Source organism: Cynara cardunculus (assembly GCF_001531365.2).
Source record: "Cynara cardunculus var. scolymus isolate 2C chromosome LG 2, CcrdV1, whole genome shotgun sequence".
NCBI lineage: Eukaryota > Viridiplantae > Streptophyta > Magnoliopsida > Asterales > Asteraceae > Cynara > Cynara cardunculus.
Window position 1 is genome coordinate 70,180,435 of NC_037529.1, and position 23,996 is coordinate 70,204,430.

At 35.1% G+C, this 23,996-nt stretch overlaps 1 protein-coding gene across 1 annotated transcript; it reads right to left on the minus strand.

Moving 5' to 3' along the window:
* Positions 1–1,367: 1,367 nt before the first annotated feature.
* Positions 1,368–19,436, minus strand: LOC112507008 (probable LRR receptor-like serine/threonine-protein kinase At1g56140). Its single transcript, XM_025111386.1, has 24 exons — positions 19,255–19,436; positions 15,000–15,192; positions 14,826–14,897; positions 14,086–14,157; positions 13,910–13,981; positions 13,727–13,798; positions 12,602–12,673; positions 12,381–12,452; positions 11,819–11,890; positions 11,642–11,707; positions 11,471–11,542; positions 10,885–10,956; positions 10,697–10,762; positions 10,213–10,278; positions 9,999–10,043; positions 9,811–9,875; positions 8,846–9,213; positions 7,516–7,714; positions 7,274–7,444; positions 5,036–5,154; positions 4,706–4,916; positions 4,188–4,419; positions 3,175–3,325; positions 1,368–1,833 (listed from the first exon to the last, which is right to left on the minus strand). Exons 1-24 carry the CDS (start codon positions 19,403–19,405, stop codon positions 1,459–1,461), a joined length of 3,126 nt encoding a protein of 1,041 aa, XP_024967154.1. The 5' UTR covers positions 19,406–19,436; the 3' UTR covers positions 1,368–1,458.
* Positions 19,437–23,996: the final 4,560 nt, after the last annotated feature.

The following is a 23,996-nucleotide window of genomic DNA, read 5'->3' on the forward strand; positions in this document are numbered from 1 at the left end:
GTTTTAATTTTGATTTTGGTTTAACCAATTGTCAAAACTTTAACCAAGAAGCAGGTCCGGTAGACAACTGAGTACCGCAATGAGACGGCTAATTAAAGTAAAATCTTAACTATTCATGCAACATCCCACATCGGTGGGGAACAAAAGTTGTCTTACAAGGGACTAGATACTTCATCTATCATATACGCTTTAAAACTGTGAGTTCAGGTGTGTTGACAAAATAGACAAGACCTGGTACGGTTAGTTTGAGATGTTACAGTTGGTATCAGAACTGCACTGCGAGGGGATTTACTGTGTCGATTTGATTTGCTTTAATCAAAGATTCTCAAAACTTATGGTGAACAGTTTGAAGCCTTGAAGACCAAAAAAGATGTTATCCCACCTGAATGTGGAGTCTCTGATATGATTTATATAGACTTGATCTCTGTCGAAATCGATAGATTAAATAAAATAAATAAAATAATAAGCATCATTTAAACTATAAAGTAAAAAAATACACCCTCATTAACAAAAAAGTTTTTCCTTTATTTCAACCTGCATAGTTTGAAAAATATCAAACAACTGCCGCTTGCAGTCTGGTATATGTTATAAAAGGGTTAAACCGTCCAAATCAGACCACGAACACCCCTATTTTCCATTTGTTATTAGAGATAGCTAAAAGCCGGTCCCGGGTTGAGGCATGTCCAAATCAGTCTCGGCTCGAGGTTTATGTCTTGTAACCGGTTCCATTGTAGTCGGTCCTAGTCCTGACCAAAAACTCCTGGCCGGTTCTCCATATACAAAGCCCGGTTCCTAGAACCAGTTCCAGCCCGAGGCCAAATCGATTCTATTTTTTTCTTTAAAAAAATCAATTTTGAACTTCTAAAAGAATCTTGTTCGAAGATTATTTTTGAGCATATAAATATGTTATTCAAATACAATTTAATATATCTAATTGGATCATTCAAATACACTTAAAAACATGTTTAATTATAATTTCGTTTTAATGAGTTTTCACATTCAGTTCACATTTTCAAATAACTATTATATGACTCGCAAGTGCCTCAATGTCAAGTTCATCATCATCGTCTAATGTCAGTAGTTGGCAGAATTATTAGGTTTTGAGAGTGTTCGATTTCTCCCATAACCGGTCCCGGGCCATATTTTTGCACACTAACGTAATCGGGCAGGACTACTGGTCCTTAGTAGTCCTGGACTCCCGGTCCCACGCTGATCCTGGGTTGGGTCAGGCCCATTTTGGCCATCTTTACTTGCAATCACAATGATTTTTTTTATAAGATACATACACACTCTTACATCAATGATACATCGTCTTCCAAATAAACAAATTGAAGTCTAAATCGAGTAGTTTAAATATGAGCCATCGATAGGTACATCTTCATATTTACTTGTAGCGGTTTTACGCTCCCAAAAATGTGTTCTAACAACAAAAATAATACAAGACTCGAAGATCATCCATCACCTACCTTCTCCGATGATATCATGAAGTATCGGTCTAGAAGCATCAATCGGTGATCGTGCTGAAACCATCGAGTTACTAGTACTTGTACTTCCCACAATATCACTACCGGGGGTTGGAAGAGCGTCCTTAAATGTGGTAGCATCGTCGAACTTCCAACCGGTTAGGTACTCGGGCCTAGTAATATCACCGCTTGCTTCTATGTCGCCTGAAAGCATTGCCACGACCCGTGACATCGATGGCCGTTGCATTGGTGAGGTTTGGGTGCACAAAAGGGCGATGCTAATCCCTCGTTTAACTTCATTCTCATCAAATTCAGACAATTCTTCATCTACCAACTCGATTTCCCTATTAGCTTCGTGCAGGTTCCATGCCTAAAATGGAGTTGAAATAGAATATCAAAAGTTAAAATCTTTAGAAAACTATTACATGAACAACTACTTTATTTTAACAATTATATCATTAACTATATTGTTAAAATATTCAATACATTTAATAAAATATTACTTATCTCTTTTAAATATAAAGTTTTAGAGATTTCTGCAAATTTGAAGATTTCTACCCCCTCTGTTTTTTTCTCCACTTTAGCATATGTTATAGCATAACTATTGGAGAAAAAATAGACATTAAATCTCCAAAATCTCAATTTTAGCACAGCTGTTGGAGATGCTCTTATTACACACAAATCCTATGAAATCCCGCAAAATAACATCCCCCATGGGATTTCTAAATCCCATGTTTGTCGGATTTCAAATCTTACCTTCAAACTAAACATGGGATTGGAATTGAATTGAATTCCAAATCCCTCCAAATTCTATCTAATCCTACAAGCTAAACGAGACCTAAATATGCAAAACTTATGGAAAGACGAATCCTGAAGATACAAGAATCCTAAACAAACACAACTTATGAAAAGATTACAATAATAAGATACTTTCATATTACATTTGTTGCTACATCCGTCCCAAAATAAATGTCCAAATGAAAAAGGCACACGGTTTTATAAATGTGTAATCATTGTACTTTTTAGTAACAAAATGTCAATTTTACCCTTAATTATATAGAGAGAAATTTTCTTCACCTCATAACTAAGGGTAGAATGGAAAATAAACATTTGTTTTTAAAAAGTAGATACTTATTTTGGGACAAACTGAAATAGTAATGTAGACACTTATTTTGGGATGGAGTGGGTATTAGGGGATGCTTGGTTGCTTTTCCATTAAGTCCTAAATGGACAAAACTGTTTGTATGGATTAATCTGTCTGTATAGACTGGGAAGGTTTTTTCATAGATGAAACGAGCATGTTTTTTTAACTGGGAAGATCATGTTTTAGAAAAAAACTTGACTTTCTGCATAAAGCTCCTCTAAGAAGGTTACGGAATAGGTTGCTTTCTATATCATTAAGCTACAACCAAACAGTCATGTATAGTTGACCGAATAAGCGGAGTCCCATTAAGCTCATTAATCTGCTAACAAACAGACCTTTAGTCATATTCCTACTGGACCATAACTGCTGGTAACATAGATTATGTAACCTCGTCTTCTTTCACATGTTAAGTTTTCATTTCTTGTTTACTCTTTAATTCATCATACAAATCATTCTTTTTGCTTGCTAAGAGTGTGTTGTATGTATTAATCGATTTTTGCAGATTTCAGCATGCATCAATAGTGAGCAAAATCATCGATAAGGATTCATGAAGAAGATAAAACATACCCATTCAAGAAGATATATTTTGTCATCTTCTAAACTTGAATCAGAATTAGGCCGTCCACTGATAATCTCTAGAGCGACAACTCCAAAGCCAAACACATCGGCCTTCTCTGTAAGGTGTCCACGCATTGCATACTCCGGTGCGAGATACCCACTACATAAATAACCAGTAAAAACGTGTCAACTTATTATTTACAAAAATGAGGACAAGTTCAAGAAGCACTACAAGAAAATTGGTTTTATAGTACGCCTAAAATGTCTAAACGTCCTAATAAAATACTTTATAGGACCAAGTTTATAGTACCAAACCAATAGAGAGTCCTATCTAAACATGTTATAATAGGTTTGTAGGATGCTTTTAGGCGTTTTAACAAATATTTTAAGACGTTTTTAAAATAAAGTATCCTATTAGTTATTTTATACGACATGAAAGTGTCCTATAAAAAGAAGGGTTTATAGGACACTTCTCAAAAGGGTTCCACAAAAATAGCTAATATGACACTTCATTCTAAAAGCGTCCTAATAAAATACTTCATATAAACCTATTGTAACACTTTTAGATAGATGCTTTATAGTTTGGTCCTATACACTTATGTTCTATAAAGTATTTTATTAGGACGCTTAGGGACTGTTTGGTTGGTTTTTCATTATGTCCTATATGGGTAAAGCTGTCTGTATAGATTGTGAAGGTTTTTGTTTGGGAGGTTTTTTCATAGATGGAATGAGAATGTTTTTCAATTGGGAATGGCAGCTATGGGAAAAACTTGACAATCTACATAAAGCTTACCCCTAGAAGCTTACTGAGTAAACCACTTTCTATATCATTAAGCCACTACCAAACAGTCATGTATAGTTGACCAAATAAGTTGTGAGTCCCATTAAGCTGCTAACAGACAGGCCCTTAGACATTCTAAGGGTCTTATAAAGCCAATTTTGTTGTAATGAAGGTCAACTTATATGTTTTTGCACACTAACCAAACAAAACGCTCATAAGACAAATAACACATTGATCTTACATTGTGCCTGCAACACGAGTACTCATGTGTGTTTTCTTGTCATCATAAAGTTTGGCCAGGCCAAAATCTGATATCTTGGGGTTCAGATCAGAATCAAGTAGAACATTGCTAGCTTTCACGTCTCGGTGTACAATCCGTATGCGGGATTCTTCGTGCAAATATGAAAGACCTCGTGCTATCCCCATGCATATTTCAAAACGTGTGGACCAATTAAGAGACAGGTTGTTACTTCCTGCATCACATACCCCAAATATAGGATTTTAGCATCATACGCTACAGTTTTTTGGAAGGGTGCCCCAGGCTATGCCTGGACTAACCCCGACAAATTGTGACCTCAAGAAACGGCCTGATAAACTCAATGGCCACAACTGTTGTGTACGCCTTGAATTGAACCCTGGGGAGATGGATATTCCACCACATCCACCAGGATCTCAACCACTACGCCACAACCCTTATGGTTCATATGCTACAGTTCATGTCTAAAAGTGTACTTACAAACGCAATATGTTGCTCCTTACCAAATAATGCTTGATCAAGACTCTTGTTCTCGAGATACTCGTAAACAAGAAGTCGTTTCTCCCCATCAATGCAACATCCATACAATTTCACAAGATTTCGATGTTGGACAGCAGATATTGTTGCAATTTCAGCAATAAATTGACTCTTGCCCTGGTGGGAGGCTACAGAAAGTTGTTTAACAGCTATTACTCTCCCATCATTGAGCGTTCCCTGTTTATTATTAAAAAGATTTTAATTTTTAAGGGACAAACTTTTTGGGATATCAGCTAATCATGGTCTAGTTTGACCTTAAGAAGCAAAATTGATTCTTGATCAAAAGTATAAACTACCTTGTAAACAGGACCAAAACCTCCCTCGCCAAGCTTATTTTCAGGACTAAAATCATCCGTTGCGTCTCTCAGGTCTCCATAACCAAAGGTATATGGTCTGGCATCAATTCCCAAGAACTCTGCAAATCAGGTTAAATGAAGGTTGAGATCTTAATCAAAACAAACGACAATCAATTGTGGCCACTGAGTTTATCAGGGCTGATTTCTTGCAGTCACAATTTGCCGGGATTAGTCTATGCATAGCCTAGGGCACCCTTCCAAAAAAGGTTGAGATCTTTTAATGATGGGGTTTCCTCAAACCACTTGCAAGAGTCGAATAATGGCAGTGACTAGACATGAAACGAAAACTGCAGAAAAAGCATGCAACTATGTTCACAGATGGATGTAGGCATGTTGCCTAAGGGATTTTGAACTGTTAGAAAATCTGGTTTTCGATTGCTTGGATTCCACCGAAAGTGATGTAACACTTTCAAATTGAAGTATTTCGATGGTACAATCGAAATTTCAATCGGATAAACTTCAGTGGTTTTCGAATAGAGAATCAAATCGTTATGAATCTGTGATACCTTCCTTAATCAAATGACCAATTCGGGAAAAAAAAATGAAAATCGAAAAACTGTAAAAAAAGGTAGTTTTTGAACCTTAAACCGGGTTTAAAATTTCAAATTCGGATTTTAGAAGCATTTTTCACAAAGCAATATTACCCGAATAAAAAATTTCTCGACCCCAGCCAGGGGCTTTGCCCCTTGGACCCCGCCACCGGGGGCGCTGCCCCCGGACCCCCGTCATTTAGAGGCTTCGCCCCTAAATCAAAATAAACTCAAACAAATGTGCACTCCGCACCTTCCTTACTTGTTCGATATTTATCATGATTACATTGGTCAACAAATTAATCCCATTACACTTAAATGATATTAGTGATACAAATCACTGACAAGAACTACAGATGCATATGACCTTGTATTGTAGCCATATTAATAAAATGTGAATCAGAACTATTTAGTTGGAGCTCCGAACCTTGTCTTCCGGTTGTGTTCAGGCTCGTGTAAGGGTCTTTGTTAGCGGCTTAGTAGGCCTTGGGCTGTTTGGTTGGTTTTCCATTAAGTCCTGTGTGGATAAAGTTGTCTGTATAGATTGAAAATGTTTTTGTTTGGAAGCGCTTTTTCATAAACAGAAGGACCATGTTTTTTTTTTTAATTTGAAAGGGCATGTTTGGAAAAAACTTGGCTTTCTGCATAAAGCTTTCCCTAGAAGCTTACTGAATAAGCCACTTCTATATCATTAAGCCACTACTAATTAATCATGTATAGTTGACCGAATAAGTTGAGTTCCATTAAGCTCATTAAGCTGCTAACAAACAGACCCTTAATGAGACTCGCAACGTATTCAGTCAGCTATGTATGACTGTTTGGTAGTGGCTTAATGATATAGAAAGCGGCTTATTCAGTAAGCAAGCTTGTAGGAGGAGATTAATGCAGAAAGCCAAGGTTTTTTCTAAACTTGTCCCTCCCAATTAGAAAACATGCTCCTTTCCTCTATGAAAAAACCCACCAAAAAAATAAACCTCCCAAATCTTTACAGGCAGATTAATACACACAAACAACTTTATCCATACAGGACTTAATGGAAAACTAACCAAATATCCCCTAAGGTTCTAAGAACAAGCATTATCATCACAAGACAAGAAAGGGCAGTTTGAACTTACTTTTATTTTAGGAAACCCAATCTAGTCCAGACCCTGAGTTGGTTGTTGAGCAGTACCACTCCCAATATTATGCATACATTAATGAATAAAGAGATAGATTACTAATATCTATATGTAGTTCACATGGGCATATCACTTTGGTAGGCATGGCAATGCACTAAGTGTGACAATATGTGGAACCCTCATATTACTCTCTAAAAGAGCCCTTGAGGAGAAAGGGACATTCCCACATACATACAGGAGAAATGGTCAAAGTCGCCGATGTGGGACTTCAACACTAAGCCATTCCCTTGTGCATGTAAAATAGCTTGTTTAGATTCACTGTCTTTTACTTATCTACGACACTTTATTTCAAAGTCACGACCAGACTTCTATTTAGTTTTTTGCATATGTGTCTTTAGATTCTCTTCGATAAGTGCAACACTACTTTGGTAACTAGAAGGAAAATACAAGTGCTTTCGGCACAAAAAATGCAACCAGAACAATGGAAACCATTTTTCATCTATATCATAAAGAAAAACCAAAAAACCTACCTTCATAATTGTCAGTGGCGTCCTTCCTTTTCCTTCGCTGACGGAAAATATACAGAGCTAATAATGACAGAAAGCTTACAACTGCAACCGGAACCAAAATCCCTACGATCAAGCCGGTCCTATTCTTCTTCTTTGTGGAAGGTGGAGCGTTACTCACGCTGGGTACGAAATCTAATAAAAAAATAAGTGTCAAATATCAAGAGCTCAAAGTTAAGCAACCAAATTTAAGGAAGAAATATTACTTGGGGTGGCACTGACTGCTGAGATAAGAGGTCCAAAATCTCCTTGCTGAGGTATGCAACAAGTCCCTTTTCCTGACCAGAATAGATGTATCTCAAGGTAGTTATTAGAAACCTGAACTGTTTCTTGCCTAGAAACGGGACTAAAGGAGGCCCCCCCTGCTGCCCTTTTTATATCGAAATCTGGAAACACCAGGTTTCCCTGGAAGAAACAAAATTTGAGAAACTAACATATAGAAATATAGCAAACACTACCTATACTTGAACTCAGAAAGAGTTTGGCATGAGTTGCTTCCATGGAAAGGTCAGATGTGAAAAAAGAAAAAAGCAAACTCACTGTATTTGAAAAGGGTGTAATGTTTAATTTTTTAGAAATATTTGACAAGTGTTGGAGTCCCAAGTCGGCTACACTTGCACTAATTATCTGGTATATACCTTGGAACCTCCCCTTCCTCGTCAAAGGCTCTTTTGGAGAGTGATATGGGGGTGCCACATATTTTCACATGGTATTAAAGTCAAGGTCTGTCACCCAAGGGACCCGACACTCTGCCTAGCCCCTCTTGACGCTCTGAGACAATCTCTATCCATCTAGCCTCTGTTGGAGGGGGTGTGTTGGAGTCCCAAATTGGCTAGACTTGGACCATTTCTCCTATATACATGTTGGAACCTCCCCTTCCTCCTCAAGGGCTCTTGTGGAGAGTAATATAGGGCTTTCACATACTCTCACATGGTATCAAAGCCAAAGTCTGCCACTCAAGGGACTGGACACCCTAGCTAACTCCCTCTTGACACTCTCGGACAAGATCTGTCCATCTAGCCTCCGTTGGAGGGAGGGGAGCGTGTTGGAATCGCGCATCGGCTAGACTTGGACCATTTCTCCAGTATACATATGTTGGAACCTCCCCTTCCTCCTCAAGGGCTCTTTTGAAGAGTGATATGGGGGTTCCACATATTCTAACAACAATAAATTGCTCTCGAAACACCTCTTTGAGGTGGTTCAGTCATCTCCAATGTAGAGTAGGCCCCATTGAGAAGAGGAGACTTGTACCAACAGGAGGTCGTTAAGAGAATTAGAGATTAGCCAAGATGACATGCGGACAAATTGACCTTATTAATGGTGTGGGAAAGAATCCTACTAGGAATCCTCTTAGCCAAAATGACGAGAATCCAACCACCGATTGACCTTACTAATAAAGGTGTACCTCTTTCTGGAAGGAAGAGGACACACACTTCATTGGTTAAGAATATTTATAATCATTGTTAACAAAAGGTATGGACAAATAAGGATGGTATATATGTGAAGGCAACTACTTCCCAAAAGCCTAGCACAAACCTGTAGATAAATGTCAAAGACCCGCCTTCCAAGACTCCTCCAAGTGGGACCATTTTCTATCTGTAGTTCTGCAAACCGTAGGTTCACAGTGTAGTTACCGTTCTCTAGCCCTAAACCATAGTATCTTAATGATCCAGCAGAGAGTCTTGCTGTCTGGAACAACTCTGAATCTAATGTGTTTGTGAATTGGCGTGAAGAAGAGGCTGTATATACTGGGTTCATTCTTTGTCCAACATTGCTGACACCCCACCTCCTTTCAGAAGTGAGATAGTATGTAGCTGGTCCAAGAACTTCATTGTCTTGCTCATGATTTAGTTGACTAGATGACGTAATTGGAGGACCGCCGCAATTGATTCCAAAGTCACTATCTGTAAACCAACATGAATTAGGTATTCCACAAATCATGTTCATGATAATAATCATTAATAACAGCAAGAGTGATGTGCACCAATTTGTAAGTTATGATTTCCCTGGTTTAGAATCTTGCTTTGGAAAGAACTTAGGGGCCGATTACCATAGGCTTACCGGGTAAGCGCTTACCAACAGGAGTCACCATCCTCACCTACCTTACCTGGCAAGTGTCTTCTTCTTCACTTACTGGGTAAGATTCTCGGTCCTTATCCTCCTCAAGGTAACATAAGTGACACCTGGTAAGAACTTGCCTGGGCCACTCGTAATATACAACCCAAGAGCTAAAGGCATTGAAACATGTCCAAGTGCATGTCCCTATATAAGGTCATATATATATATATATATATATACACACACACACTAAGAGAATGTAATTTTCTTGAACCATCGAAGAAGTATCAATATATATCATTTTTTATTAACCTGGATATCCAACCCGCTATGGATATCCTCATCGGTCTGGCAAAATTTACTTAGAAGTGGGACGATAAATATGGTTTGGTGCCAAAATTGTAAGGGTTATAATAACAGAGATCCTTGATGTTATTGCTTACATCTTGGTGACTCACGATTACAAGGGAAATTTCTTTGGAGACAGTCTAATCCTGAAGGCAAACCACTGGAGACAGAAGACATTGCAATTTAATTAGAATAGGCATTAGTACTTACCAACGATTTACAGAAATATAAAGCATATTTCGTAATATGAAATTAAATACTACCCGTAGGAAGAGATGATTACCTGCTTCCTGAACCTTCTAAAGTGAAGTTGTTCACAAGTAAGTTACTACACATACACACGATAGAAACACAATATTAGCTCCACTTGTGCAAAAATTAACATAAGTTTCTCACTTTTTTTATAGAAATCAGATTTCAAAGCCTGTGACGAACTACTCCTTAAACGACGAGGTACAGATCGGAACCGAAAGTAGTAACCAAAATCATGAACATACAGTTGTAAATTTTGCTCATTGACCCAAGAAGGAAGTGTCCCAGATAGTTCATTGTATGACACATCACTGCATGAAGAAAATTGTACATAAGTTAGGAAAAGAAATCACTTTCTCTTAATTAACTAGGCTACAATCAATTTTACAAATACGAAACCCTAAATTCAGCCATGCATATCAGAGTCACATTGGATATTTGTTAGACGTGACTAAATGCCCAAACTGATGCATATCTTAACCCTTGCACTTATGTGGAAACCCATATCACTCTCCAAAAAGCCTTGAGGAGAAAGGGAGGTTCCAACATATATACAGAAGAAATGGTCTAAGTCTAGCCAATGTAGGATTCCAACAACAAAGTACATAAGCAGAAAGGCAATTCAATTATTGCAAGAGATCATGCTTTTAATTGGATAAGCACAAGGCTGGAGAAGGCTTGAAGTTTGACCAAATAACGAGCAAAAACACCATAACAGAATTCACTTACATATTTCTGAGTGTGGTGCTCTTTACAGCAGGAAGTGTACCGTTTAAACTGTTGTTTCCAAGAAACCTGAGAATGATGACATCTAAATTCAGCAAGGGATGTTAAAAAGGTGCCAAGACCCAGCACCAATCGTTTATTGTCCAAATTGCATGCAAAATACTATCATAGTAGAAGAATATGAGTATTACAAGAAAGAGATCTGGCTCATGTTGAACAATTCTCTTGGAATCTGCCCAGTCAATCTGTTGAAACTCAAATCCCTAAGAAAAGACACCTAAGTTAGTAGACGAAATGGGGTCATAATAAATCTGGCAATAGCAATAGAAAGTAACATCGGAGAGCTTTTCTTGAATAGTTAGCATTCATGTTGAAGACTGCTCATCTTATGGAAGTCCTAGGGCCTGTTTGTTGCAGCTAAATGAGCTTAACCGGACTCGTAGCTTATTCGGTCAGCTATACATGATTGTTGGTAGCGGCCTTATTGTATAGGAAGTGACTTATTCGGTAAGCTTCTAGGAGGAGCTTTATGTAGAAAGCCAAGTTTTTTTTTCCAATTCTGTCTCTCCCAATTAAAAAACACGCTCCCTCCATCTATGAGTATACCCTTCCAAACAAAAACTTCTCAATCCATACATACAGATTAATCCACACAAACAGCTTTATCCATACAAGACTTAATGGAAAACCAACCAAACAACCCCTAGTCTACCACACTAGCCATGTTATGGTAGTAAACGATTTATTCAGATACTACAGTCCCTGCAGATTACTCACAGTAGTGTCAAATTTTGATATTCTCCAATGTTGGTTGGAATAGAGCCCGAAAATCTGTTATTCCTCAAAACTCTGCAAGAGATGCATCTCGTTATATTTCCTCTTCAGGATAAGAAAGGGAGCTAAGAAGGAAGTCGAAGTAACATAAGAAAGATCGAAATATTTGCTCACAGAGTACTAAGGGACTTCAAATCCCTTATAAAATCCAGAGTTCCATTAGATAAACCACTTATCCTCCTGTAACATAATAGAAACAGGGCAGCTAGATTTTAGCATCTTCAAATTACAAGATCAAAATATAACAACTTGCAAAGTATAATAATGAATGTTTAGGAAACAAAGACTTACAGCTCCTGCAAGGAGGTCAGATTAGAAAATGTGGGTGGTATTGAACCTTCAAAAGAGTTCCCCTCAAGCCTCCTATAGGAACATCAAACATAGCTTATATTGAAAAGGTTCCTAGTTGAAAGCGTGTAAATAAGATTGGTTGTAACTGGCAGAAATGGAAAGGCAGGGACGGTGTAAATTAGACACGGTCGCAAGGTCCACCATTTCGTTCCTCAGTCGTAATGTAAAAGAATACAGGCCTGCTCGTGTGAAAAGTGTCACGGTTTGCAAGGTTTTTCTTCCACCCCAAACCCGAGTTCGAATCTTATTAGTCTCATTTTCTTAGTTTTTAGCTCTTAGTTTCAGATTTATTATGTTTTTGAAAAGAATTTGCAATAAAAGACTTGAACCCAGTACCTCACTTATGAAAAGCAATGAACTAACCAACAAACTAATGATGATTTTGTGAAAAATATACATATATTTATTTCTTATAGTCAAATGGTGTCACCACTTGAAAAAATTTCTAGGCCTGTCTTTGTGGAAAGGGCATGGGGAGGTGGGATCCTAAATGCTCACTTACAATGTTTGTAACCGTGACCAATTCCCAATGAAGTCGGGTATTCTCCCTGTGAATTCATTGTCAGAAGCCCATCTGAAAAGTGAAGAGTTACTTTCCATAATAAACGATGCAAATTATGAAAAACATATTATCTGACATCTCAAAAATAAATTGTGACAATTTTCAAGGGATGGAGGATGACGTACTACATTGAAACATTCATTAAAAATAAGAGCTCTTACACTGTGAGCATGTTGCGTAAATTAGCAAATGTTGCAGGTATTTGATCACCAACTCCAGCGCTATCAATGTAACTACGAAATGAACACATATGAATATGGTACAATATTATTTGATCACTGGTATTATCTACAGATATGCACAACAAAAGGTACATCAACGAAAGAACTTCATATGTTGTTTCATCCTAAATACTTGCACTCACTAGGAAACAATATGTTTGTATCTTACATGAAACAATATGTTTGTATATTGAGAAGTGACTTTACAAGACGAGTTACAAAGGTATTTATACAAGTATGAAACTCTTAATCTATGCAACAATACCTATCCAATTAATATAATAACTCCCATATCATGTTATTGTAGCTTGATTTTGTAACTCCCATATCACTTGATTCCATCTTGATGGGATATCTCTCTAATACTCACACCCCGGAAAATGATTTGTCCCTCTGCTATTGACATTTTGTTAGAACTAATAATAGTGTGTACAATAGTAATGAAAGATAAATTGAAGAGGGTATGAAGATCACTAAACAACAAAAGTTGAAAGCCCCATAAGTTAGTTCAAATCTAAAAGAGTACTAATAAGCAAATGGAAGTGGCACCTATGCTCAAAGAAAACATGTTGGTTGTTACATAATGTAGCCCACATATATAGGAGGGAGCTTTATGCAGAGTGTGAAGTTTTTTAGAAACCTACCTTCCCAATTAAAAAACATGTTCCTCCCATTTATAAAAAATAACCTGCTAACAAAACTCTTCTCAATCTATATAGACAGATTAGTCCACACAGATATCTTTATCCATACAGGACTTAATGGAAAAGAAACCAACAACCTCTTTGTCATCAAGTGTTCAGTTCATATGGTGTTAACACATACTTCCTCAATATTAATTAACATTCAAACAAATCAATAGAGAAACTCTTGACTTCATTTTAGATGCAGATACAAGTAAAGATTTCATTTCCTCGAAAGTGAGAAATCCTCAAGGTAACCTACGGACACATCGAGTATAAGCAAACAGCTGAATTCATTCTCCAACAGCAACAGAACTTATCCAAGAACTAAGCAATTTAATTAGAGAAATATATAAACGATTAAAATCATGAATGTTCTTACAGTTGTTCTAATCTTCGCAAATTTCCAAGTTCAGATGGTAATGAACCGCTGAAATTGTTTGTGCCAAGTCCCCTGCCACATAAAAGAGTTACAGAAAATAAATCTTCAATCAACAAAGAACCAAAGAGTAGAAGAAATTATTGCTTCACGATGGAAAGATAGCCAAAAGTCAGAAAAATATACAGCGATCTAAGGTCAGTAAGCCGCCCTAACTCAGGTGGAACCTCCCCTGATAACGCATTGATGCCGAAAGTCCTATAGAACATTTGAAATTCGTCGTCATAAATCTCCGATGTATTCTCAAATATGTAGAGGTTGAAAATGACACCAAATTTAAAATATCAAAAAGAACGGCTTACATGTACTGCATCCGAATTAAATTACCAATGGAAGGTGACAAGGAACCTGTCAAGTAGTTCTGGTCCACTTTGCTGCAAACACTTGATTATTTAGCAGAATGCAAGCATGAAGCATATGTATTCATGAAAACTAGTTCTTAGGTGTATGCTTACAGATAGATAATTGTAGGTTATAACTTCCTGTAGTTACTGAAATAGTAAGAATCCCTCCAAGAAGTTCGGACATGTAATGATGAATAGGTTTTCTAACCATATTATTTGTATACAACTAACCATTGTATTTGTTAAAATGTAGAAATAAAATATCCCAAGGTGAGCTATTCGAACTATCATACTTGCAGTTCCATTGTGAAAAAACCATTGGAAACCATCTAAATTCACTCAATCTACTAATCTAGGACGCATACTTTTCTCCCACTTTCTAAAATACAATGGTTAGTTTGCAACAGTCAATTATGATAATTAAACAACCAACTCGACGTTTTTCTTATTATTTACCTTAAATTCCATCCATCATTATACCATGAATACATCAAAATGAGATATGCTCAATGACTTTCTTGATCTAGTTTCGTACTAATTTGGTAAATTATTTTGCATCATTCAAAGAGAAGAGATATTTCCCCCAAAAGAACCAGATGATATCTTCAGTGAGAATAGTAGTTCAGGGGAACAAAAGAAGTTGCATTTAATGAAAACCAAACAGAAAAGAAATACAATCTTTCAAGAAAGTTACATACAGATTGGTAAGGTAAATCAAAGTCCAGAGTCCTTCTGGGATCGGGCCCACAGCGTCCATAGCATAAACTTTTCTGATGGTTTGATATATATCAAGAACAATTGTCAAGATGAATAAAGTACATGTAATTAAGTAACAATTGAAGTGGCCAAATAGATAAACAAGAGGCACTTACAGTCGGGTAACGTGGCAAGTAGAATTGGGAAAATTACAGTTGCATTTGATGCCGGGATTGTAAGTACCGCTATCGAAGTCGGTAGAGTCCACGGCGGCGCCGCTGCATAGTTCTCCGCTTATGTTCCATCCCATCTGTGTTACTGAATCTTCTGATATCCCCCAACTGCTGAACAATGCATTTACAACTCGCGCTGCAATACCAGTTTTCTTTTAGTTCATCAACATCATAATCATCCTACAACTACTCCTGTTGAACGGGTTCTTCATTGATTATGGAAAGAAACCTCTAATATATACTGAATTACATTGGTGGTCCCTGTGGAGTGCTCAATTTCTGGATTTGGTCCCTAAAAGAAATGGTTCCTAACTTTTTAATTTTATAGCACTCTTGGTTCCTAACAGAGACAAATCAGTCTTTTTTAAAAACTGTAGGGATCAAAATTGTAATTCACTCTAAAACTAATTTTAAGTCACATTTTTTAAATTTATTTATTAAAGATATTTTTAACTACAGTTGATAAAATAATATTTTGATTATTATATCAATTTGATTGTTATAATTTATTCATAATTATTTGATAATACAATTTAATAATGTATCTTAATATTTTAACTTTTAAAACATAATTATTATTTTTACAACAAAAATGCTATTTATTCTAATGAAAAAATAATAATATACAGCTATCTCTCATTAACCTTACTTAAAATGTTTTTAACATAAGAGTTATGGACCATCAATATAGATAGTTTATTTTAGAGACAAAATTCAAAACTTGAGCATACAATAGGGACTAGCATAGTAATTCACTTACATATACAGGGTTATAACGGTAAAGAGCAAAGAGTCGATGGGTATTTGTTTCAAGATTGTCAAATTTGACCCTCTATTTCATATTGATTATGAAAAAGGCCCCCTCATGTTACCACTCCTCCGCACCAACAAAGATTTTGTCATTAATTATGATCCTATCATTAAAGAGTTCCATTAATCGTCGTATATGAAATTATACCATCGAATTATTAATTAATCAAATAAAAATTTTACGAATATGAATATTAACCCAAATAAATTTAAATGGACCATATGTTTTCAATTTAATTGATAAAGATTCTTCAAACAAACACATAAATATTAGCATAGTACGGGGTGTTTAAAATTGTTTATAAAAATAAATTATTGACTTATTCCGGTGTGATATCGGTAATAAATACTTTTGTGTGTTTGGATAAACAATTTATACCGGTGTCAAACCGGTAATAATAAGTTTTTAAAGAAGTTAAACAATTCTAACTTATAATAAATTGAATAACACTTTTGTAGAAAAATATAAGTTATTTCAAATAAACAAAATCCCAAACACCCATGAATAATAAATCAAGCATTCATTTTGTCTATTTCATTTATATTTGGAATGACAAATGATACCAATATCTACCCTACGTGTAAGTGATAAGTGCAAATTTTATATATTTTTACATCAAATTACCTTGAGATTAATGTCAATTAGATATTTAAAATATCTATTTTAATTTAAAATGATGTTTAATCTTATGTGACCATTTAAGTTGGAAAAAAAAAAAAAATTGATTGTTGCGTTTTGGTTTTTATCATTAACATCAAACAGCCCAAAATCAGGCCCAAACACAAGCAGCCCAAGTCGTGTAAAAGAAAAGAAAAGAAGAAGAAACAGCAGCAGCCCAAGGCTGCTGCCCACGACCAACAGCGAGAGGAAATCGAGAGAGAGAGACGTGGGTTCGAGGGAGCTGGTTCGTAGGGTTCGAAGCGGGAGCGAACGTGGGCAGAAAATCGGAGAAGAGGCAGCGAGGAGGCGATAAAGGGGCTGCCGATTGAGAGAGAAAGGGGGCGGTCGAATGGGGCTGTAAATGGAGCAGCTGTAAATCGAGAGAAGAGGATYGAGAGAGGCCGAGAGCAGAAAAGGGGGCTGTCGCGAGAGAAATCAAGAGCAGCAAACAAAAGCCGAGAGGGCAGTCGGTCGAGAGGGAMATCGAGGGATCGAGAGGGGCTGTCAATTGWAGAAAGGGATCGAAAGGGGCTGTCATCGAGGTAGCAGCAAGCTGTTCTATTGRAMAGCAAAAGAAGAAGAGGACAGCAGGTAACGATCGAGAGGAGAAGTAGGAGAATCAAGAGGGAGGAATCAAGATGTTGTAAGCAAACTGAAATCCATTTCCAGATTTTAGAAATGAATTTTGATTTCTCAACTTAGGTTCTTCATACTCTACAATTTTCTACCATCCCTAAGTTTAATTTCTGTTTCGGATTAAAATTATGGGTTGCTAATTTTCTGATTCTAGTGATAGATTATAATTAGTTTGCATTGAACTTTGTTGAGACTTGTTTAACATTGAGCCTTAATTGAATTTTATTTGCACAATTCTTGTTCAGAACCGTTTCATTTTTGGGATTTTGGTTTTGAGAAGGATCCCTTGAATCCTTTAGCCTAAATTTGAATTGCTAGTTGTGATTAGGAATCCGTAATTGTTCTTAATTTCCACTTGGTAGCAAATAGTGCATYAATAGACAATCARGTTYATTSGGTTGCATTATAGGACTGTGTAATCTAGCTTAAATGTTCGGGCGTCCGTTCATTAGTTAGGATTGATGCTTGTTTATTGCGTAAGGCGATTGGTAGGTTGAATTTTACGTCCGTGACTATAATCAACTTAATCAATTAGGAACTAATCTATCGAGCTTCTCGTGTTAGTTTAATTATAAAGACAAGCGGAGTGTTTGGCGCGTGTCGACACTCACGGCCGGTCTAAAATCTATTAAGAAAATGTTTTTATACAAGTCAATGATAYATGATTTGATAAAGAACTAGTTATACTCATCACTAGAATTTATTCGTTATTGTTTAAGTTCTCAATTTAATTTGCATATTTAGGCTATGTATAAATCTTCCAAACCCCCCCCTCCCTTTTTTTTTTATATATATAGTGTTTTATTAATGAATTTKCATGCGTTTACGTCTTGGACTTACGGTTAACACCGAGTCCCTGAGGAGACGACCCTACTTATCGCTATTACAAGTGTGTTTTAGAGATAATAGGCTTATTTTATAAAACTCTATCATTTGCCGGACTCGACACCCGTCAGTAAGTTACGATAAACCACAAAATACATATTTAAAATATAAAAATCTTTGTTATAACCATTTAAATGCTTCCTTTTAATTATATACCAAATTTTATATATACAACCGGGAATTATTATTTTTCCTAGTTTTTTTTTTCTTATGACTACAAATATAAATAAGAATGAAATCAGAAAATGTAAAGTTAAATATGATGATATTAATCAAATGATATTTTCCATAAAACTTTTTTTCGACGTTGTCTGTAACAATTGAGATTTTAATTATTAATATATATATAGGGTCAGATTAAGGGAAACATTGAAAAAAATGAAAAATATACACGTGAATATAAGTAATTTGTAAGTAATTTGTTCGATATATATATTATAATAAACAACTTCAATTACATATATACATACCGTTCAAAGATATGGTAACCAAACTTTTTTGGATTTTCTCCTGCCTCCCACTGTGTAAGTATTTATAATTTAGTAAAAGAGGTGGTTTCATTTGCAAACCCAATTATTAATACAAACCGTATAAATTAATTAATTGAGATATTTATATAAATGATGGAGGTTCATTTTTATGATTTGTATACTTATATAAGATTATCAGAGTTCATTTGTTATGATTAACATTTTGTATTAAGAAACAACCAAGATAGACTGTGAAAGTATTGGTTTGCAAAGTTAAGTTTGTACTAATCGTTACATAAACATGAGATTTAACTTTGAAAACATTAGGTTCAACTAAACATTCATACTCAATGCTATCCATGTATACGAAGAAGATTGCAGAAGTTTCAACCGACTGGATTACTGGAACTGGAATAAACCAGACCAAGCAAAATTCATGTACACGAAGAAGATTGAAAACTATCCGTATTCAACTAAAATTCATGCTCAATGCTGTTTTAAGAAACAAACTGAACATTTGATTTTGATTTTGATTTTTATACCAAATCGAAGTCCAAAATTTTAATATCATAAACGAATATGTAGATTTGAATCGAAGTCTTACTCAACAACAAATCTCATACTTCTAGATAGAGATTGAAACGATTGACAGCCATGGAAATCCATAGATCATCGATTAATTTCGCAGGGAAGAACGAAATCATAAACAGAGAGAGAGAGAGAGAGAGATGAATACCTTCAGCTGGATCGGTGGTGTTTTGAGCTCGAACTATGGCGGTCATCATTATCAAGCACAACCACAACCACAACCACGACGTCATCGCACAAATCCTGTTGCTTCTGCAGCCGCGCGCCATCACCACCACCACCACCGGCCGTGCTTTCATTTACAATTTCGTCAACTGCTCTAAACCAATATCCTTTTTTCGCATACACACACACACACATATATATATGTGTGTGTATATATATGATGTATTCACCACAGATAGCAGGGCAGAGCAGACTTTCAATTTTCTCCACTTTGATATTGAGAGCTGACACGTCACGGTCCCAACTCATAAACTTCTATTTTTTGAATTGTTATTTTCAGCTTTTACTTTTTTACAACTTGATATTATTATTGTTTTTTTATATACTTAAAAAGTAAAATAGTTTTTTATAAATCACGTGATTTAAACAAAAAGTTGATTACCGATAATCTTAACCAGCTTCACACCGATCCGTACCTTGAAAACCACGTGTGAAGAGGTATTTCAGAGCCATTGGTGGGTTCAAAGACTGTTTTCCGCAGTGTTCATGTTTAAATATATTGTGTATTTGATTAAAGTCGTTCTACCCATTTGTCAACTGAGTTATACGTTCAAGATATACTTTGTAAAAAGATCAAAACTGGTCTAAAAATATCCTTTCTAATCAATAATTTGGTTTAAAACGGTCTGGAAAAAAAGTCCGAACAAATCCCGATCTTGCAAACTGAGGACCGGTGGTTTCGACCCAATATAATCACATGACGATCAAATTTTTATAGAAGAAGTATCTAATGTTTACGATTCTTGTCGATAAAAAGATAAATATAGTCATCTTCTTTTACAAATCCGATAATTCTTTAAAACTTAAGGGTCGTTTACCAAACACTTACGGATATGTATTTGCTGGTAAAATTAAACATTGATCGTTTACTTACCAGGTAAGATTTTAGTCCACCAAAACATAGACGGACCTAGAGGGGTGGTGTTAGTTTCCCCTCGTTTATATGAAATAGAGTAAACTACAAATCGGTCCCTTTGGTTTAATGTAAATAACATTTTTCTTCCTGTAATTTCGAAATTACAAAATGATCATCGTGTTCTGCAAAACATCTGGTTTGATCCGTTCCTCTAACGGCCGTTAAAAGATTATGTTAATTGAAGAACATTTTCATTCTTTTATCGATTTTTTTGTCTTTTATTCCATCAAATACTATATAACCAAAATCATAAAAGCGATTTTGATCGAGTAAAAGACAACAAATCGATAAAAGGACGAAAATGCTTATCATTTAACAAAATTTTTTAACGACCACTAAAAGATTCCGTTAAATAAGGGGTATTTTCGTTCTTTTATTGATTTTTTTGTCTTTATCCAATCAAAAACTACAAAACCGAAATCATAAAAACCTATTTTTATAGCGTGAAAGACAAAACAAAATGGGTAAAAGGACAAAAATGCCTCTCATTTAAAGGAATTTTTTTACGATTGTTAGAAGGGAGGAACCAACTTTTGACATTCTTTTTATTATAGTGGTAATTTTGTAATTTCAAAACTATAGTGACCAAAAATGTTATTTTTGACAAACCATATGGACCAAATTTGTAGTTTATAAAATATGATAATCTATCTTGGTGATCCAACTTGATGGTTAAGTAGATAGGGCGATGGCTATGACTGAAAATGGGACCATGGAGTCATGGACCCATCATCATGCGGTCAACCCTCGCTAGGTAAAAGTTGATTGTATAATTACCAAAATGCCCTTCAAACATCACCATTAAAATGAGAACTAAGAGCAAAAGGTCAAAAATTTAGGCCAAAAAGTTGAATTACGATTTAATTGACCAAATGTTTTGAATCTTAAGCCATATCTCTTTGACATCTTAAAAGTTAGGACAAAAATTCAATTATAAAGTGGGAGGGCTTATTTGGTAATTAATTTGTCAAGTCGTTTTCTGATATTATTAAATAACGTCATCAGTCATCATCATCAGGTAATCAGATTCAAAATTAGTTCAATCAAATACAAAGTGGGCATTATTTAAAGGGCTAGCAAATAAAATAGTCAGATTACGGATACAGTTTCGCTTTTGAGATTATGTGTGACAGTAACTTTCGAGTTGCATTTTAACGTCAGGTCAAAGTCAATTAGATGCATATTTTATATCATTTGAAAAGGTTTGTAATAGACCAAAAATCAAGATTCACCGTTATAACAGCTTTTGATAACCGTACCTGCCTATTCGGTTGTATCGAAATCAACTATGCAAAAAATTATGGTATAGCTGAAACGGTCTCATCAAGTAAAATTCATCGACCCAAAATCGCACTCTGTATCACAAGAGCATCTCCTACAACTATGCTATTTTATATAATTTAACGATTTGGAAATTTTTTGCTCCAACAGTTATATTAAACTATACCCTATGCCCTAAAATACAGAAGAAAAAGAGAGAAAATGTAGAAATCTCCAAATTTTGAAAGAAAAAAATATATATAGTATACGTGTTGGAGATGCTCTCAGATAAATATATTAGTTTATGTTTTTATATAATTTTCTCGATTCACCAAGATAACAACTTTAGACAGCTCTTTTTGAGCGCAAATTTGGTTTTTTCGAAAGTGTCTCACAAGAGGGTATCCATCAATACCGACACAGGACTCCATATTAAAGACAAATAAATAAAATCGTGTTTTATACTTGAAATTTGTAAAAAATTATTGAGACAGTAAGATCTATAGTGACCCTTTGCCTTCTCTCAACCACCAGTTGAATTTGAATATTTAGATTTGAACCTAAAGTACATTTTGTTATATTCAAATATTACAGTTACGTATAATACATCAATAATTGTTTTTTTATAATATTTTCTCAATGCATAAAAAAATGTATACTAAAAAAGTATCATCTGCCCACTTACACAAACCTCAATGTGGATGCTTACTTATTGGAGGTTTAAAACTTAAGTAACCATGTTTATCAATATAATTAACTAATGCAAATGCATCCACTAATCATCCATAACCTAGAAACAATAACCACTCAACTTACCACTTGTCCACTTTCTTCTTTTATCTATATGTATATTTAAATTTGAGATCACATCAGATAACACTGTTTTCGTGAGATTTGTGAGACAATTTTTTTATACTTGAAACTTCACAGTAAAACGTTGTGAAGGTAAGAAAACCCCGACCCTTCACAGCAAAAACGTTGTGAAGGTTACTTTCACAATGTTTTGTTGTGAAGATTAAGTGTAAAAAAATGGTTTCATGAAAACAAGCTGGTCTCACGTGATCCCAAATATATATATATATATATATATATATATATATATATATATATATATATATATATGTTATATTAAACCAAAGTTGACCATCAATTGGGACTTGATTGTGTGTGGTGTTGCAAAAAATACAAAATATATAATTGCATATTATATAAATACATTTATACTGGTAGGTAGTCTGGAGTCATCGTATTTGAATTTCTATGGCCACAAGATAATTTTTTTATTTTATTTTTTGATTTGAACCTGGGACCTTTAGACACTTTTGACCTTTGAAGCTCAAGCTCAAACCAATCGGACACCGCCCTTGTAGTTGGTTATTGTGATTTGAAGACTCAATGATAAGTTTTTTATATACAGATAAACACAATTTGTTTATGTTTATTTCTTTATTTATTGGCTAGATAATCAGTTTCAAATCAGCTGTAATAAAAAATGTCTACCAGATAATGAAATATCAAATTAGTAAATTACCCTTTCTTTTAATTTAATTTAAAAGATTTTTACTTCCATTTCACAAAGTGTTTTTTCTTTGGTGTCGAAAATTCATTTTTAATTAATCATTTATTAAGTCATAAAATAATCAAAATAAATAGTTAACGTTATAATTTTTCAATAATATACTGTTTTTATAGTCCATTTTCTTACAACTTATCATCGTACTGTAGTCACTCGTTATCATATGATCACTTTCCAAACATATATCCAAATATCTAGCAATTAATACATAGTTGTCGTTTTACAAAATATAGTTATATTATATATTTTTTTAAAATAACATAAAATCTATAGAGAATTACAATTTTAGTCCCTATGGTTTCTACAAGACTATGAAAATGGTCCCACCTTTTCAAAAAGGGCAAAAACAATCACCATAAATGCATTTCTTTGAAATGCAATGGTCCATAACCCCTATGTCTCATCTTTGTTACTTGTATCGTTGTTAATTGAGGGATATTTTGGTCATTTTGTACTCTAATGATAAAAAAAACAGTGTGCAAGTTTATGTAGTTTATGTTAAATGTAAATAACATTTTAAAGAAAATAAAGATAAAAACCCTTTTTTTCTCTTTCTCCACTCTAATTTCTAGTGACATTCTTGGCCACCCCTCCCTCTTCCCTCTTATCTGATCATCTGGGGTCCCTTCCCGTCTTTTCCTTTCTCCTTCTGCTTAATTCCAACACATTTGAGTTCCCTTGAAGAACTTGCAACAGATTCCCACGTGAGCAAATGAATGGCAAATAATCAATATGGTACAAGATGAAAAATCGTGTGAGAATATGAGTTAAGATGAGAAGCGTAGGAAAAGATGTAGACCCTTGATCACCTTTAATCTCACCCTCATCCTATGAATTGGGCTTGATATGAAAATTGATCTGATCCATCTCGGTGCATCTCAAAACTGTTGATCTTCAATTAGGATTGATCAAA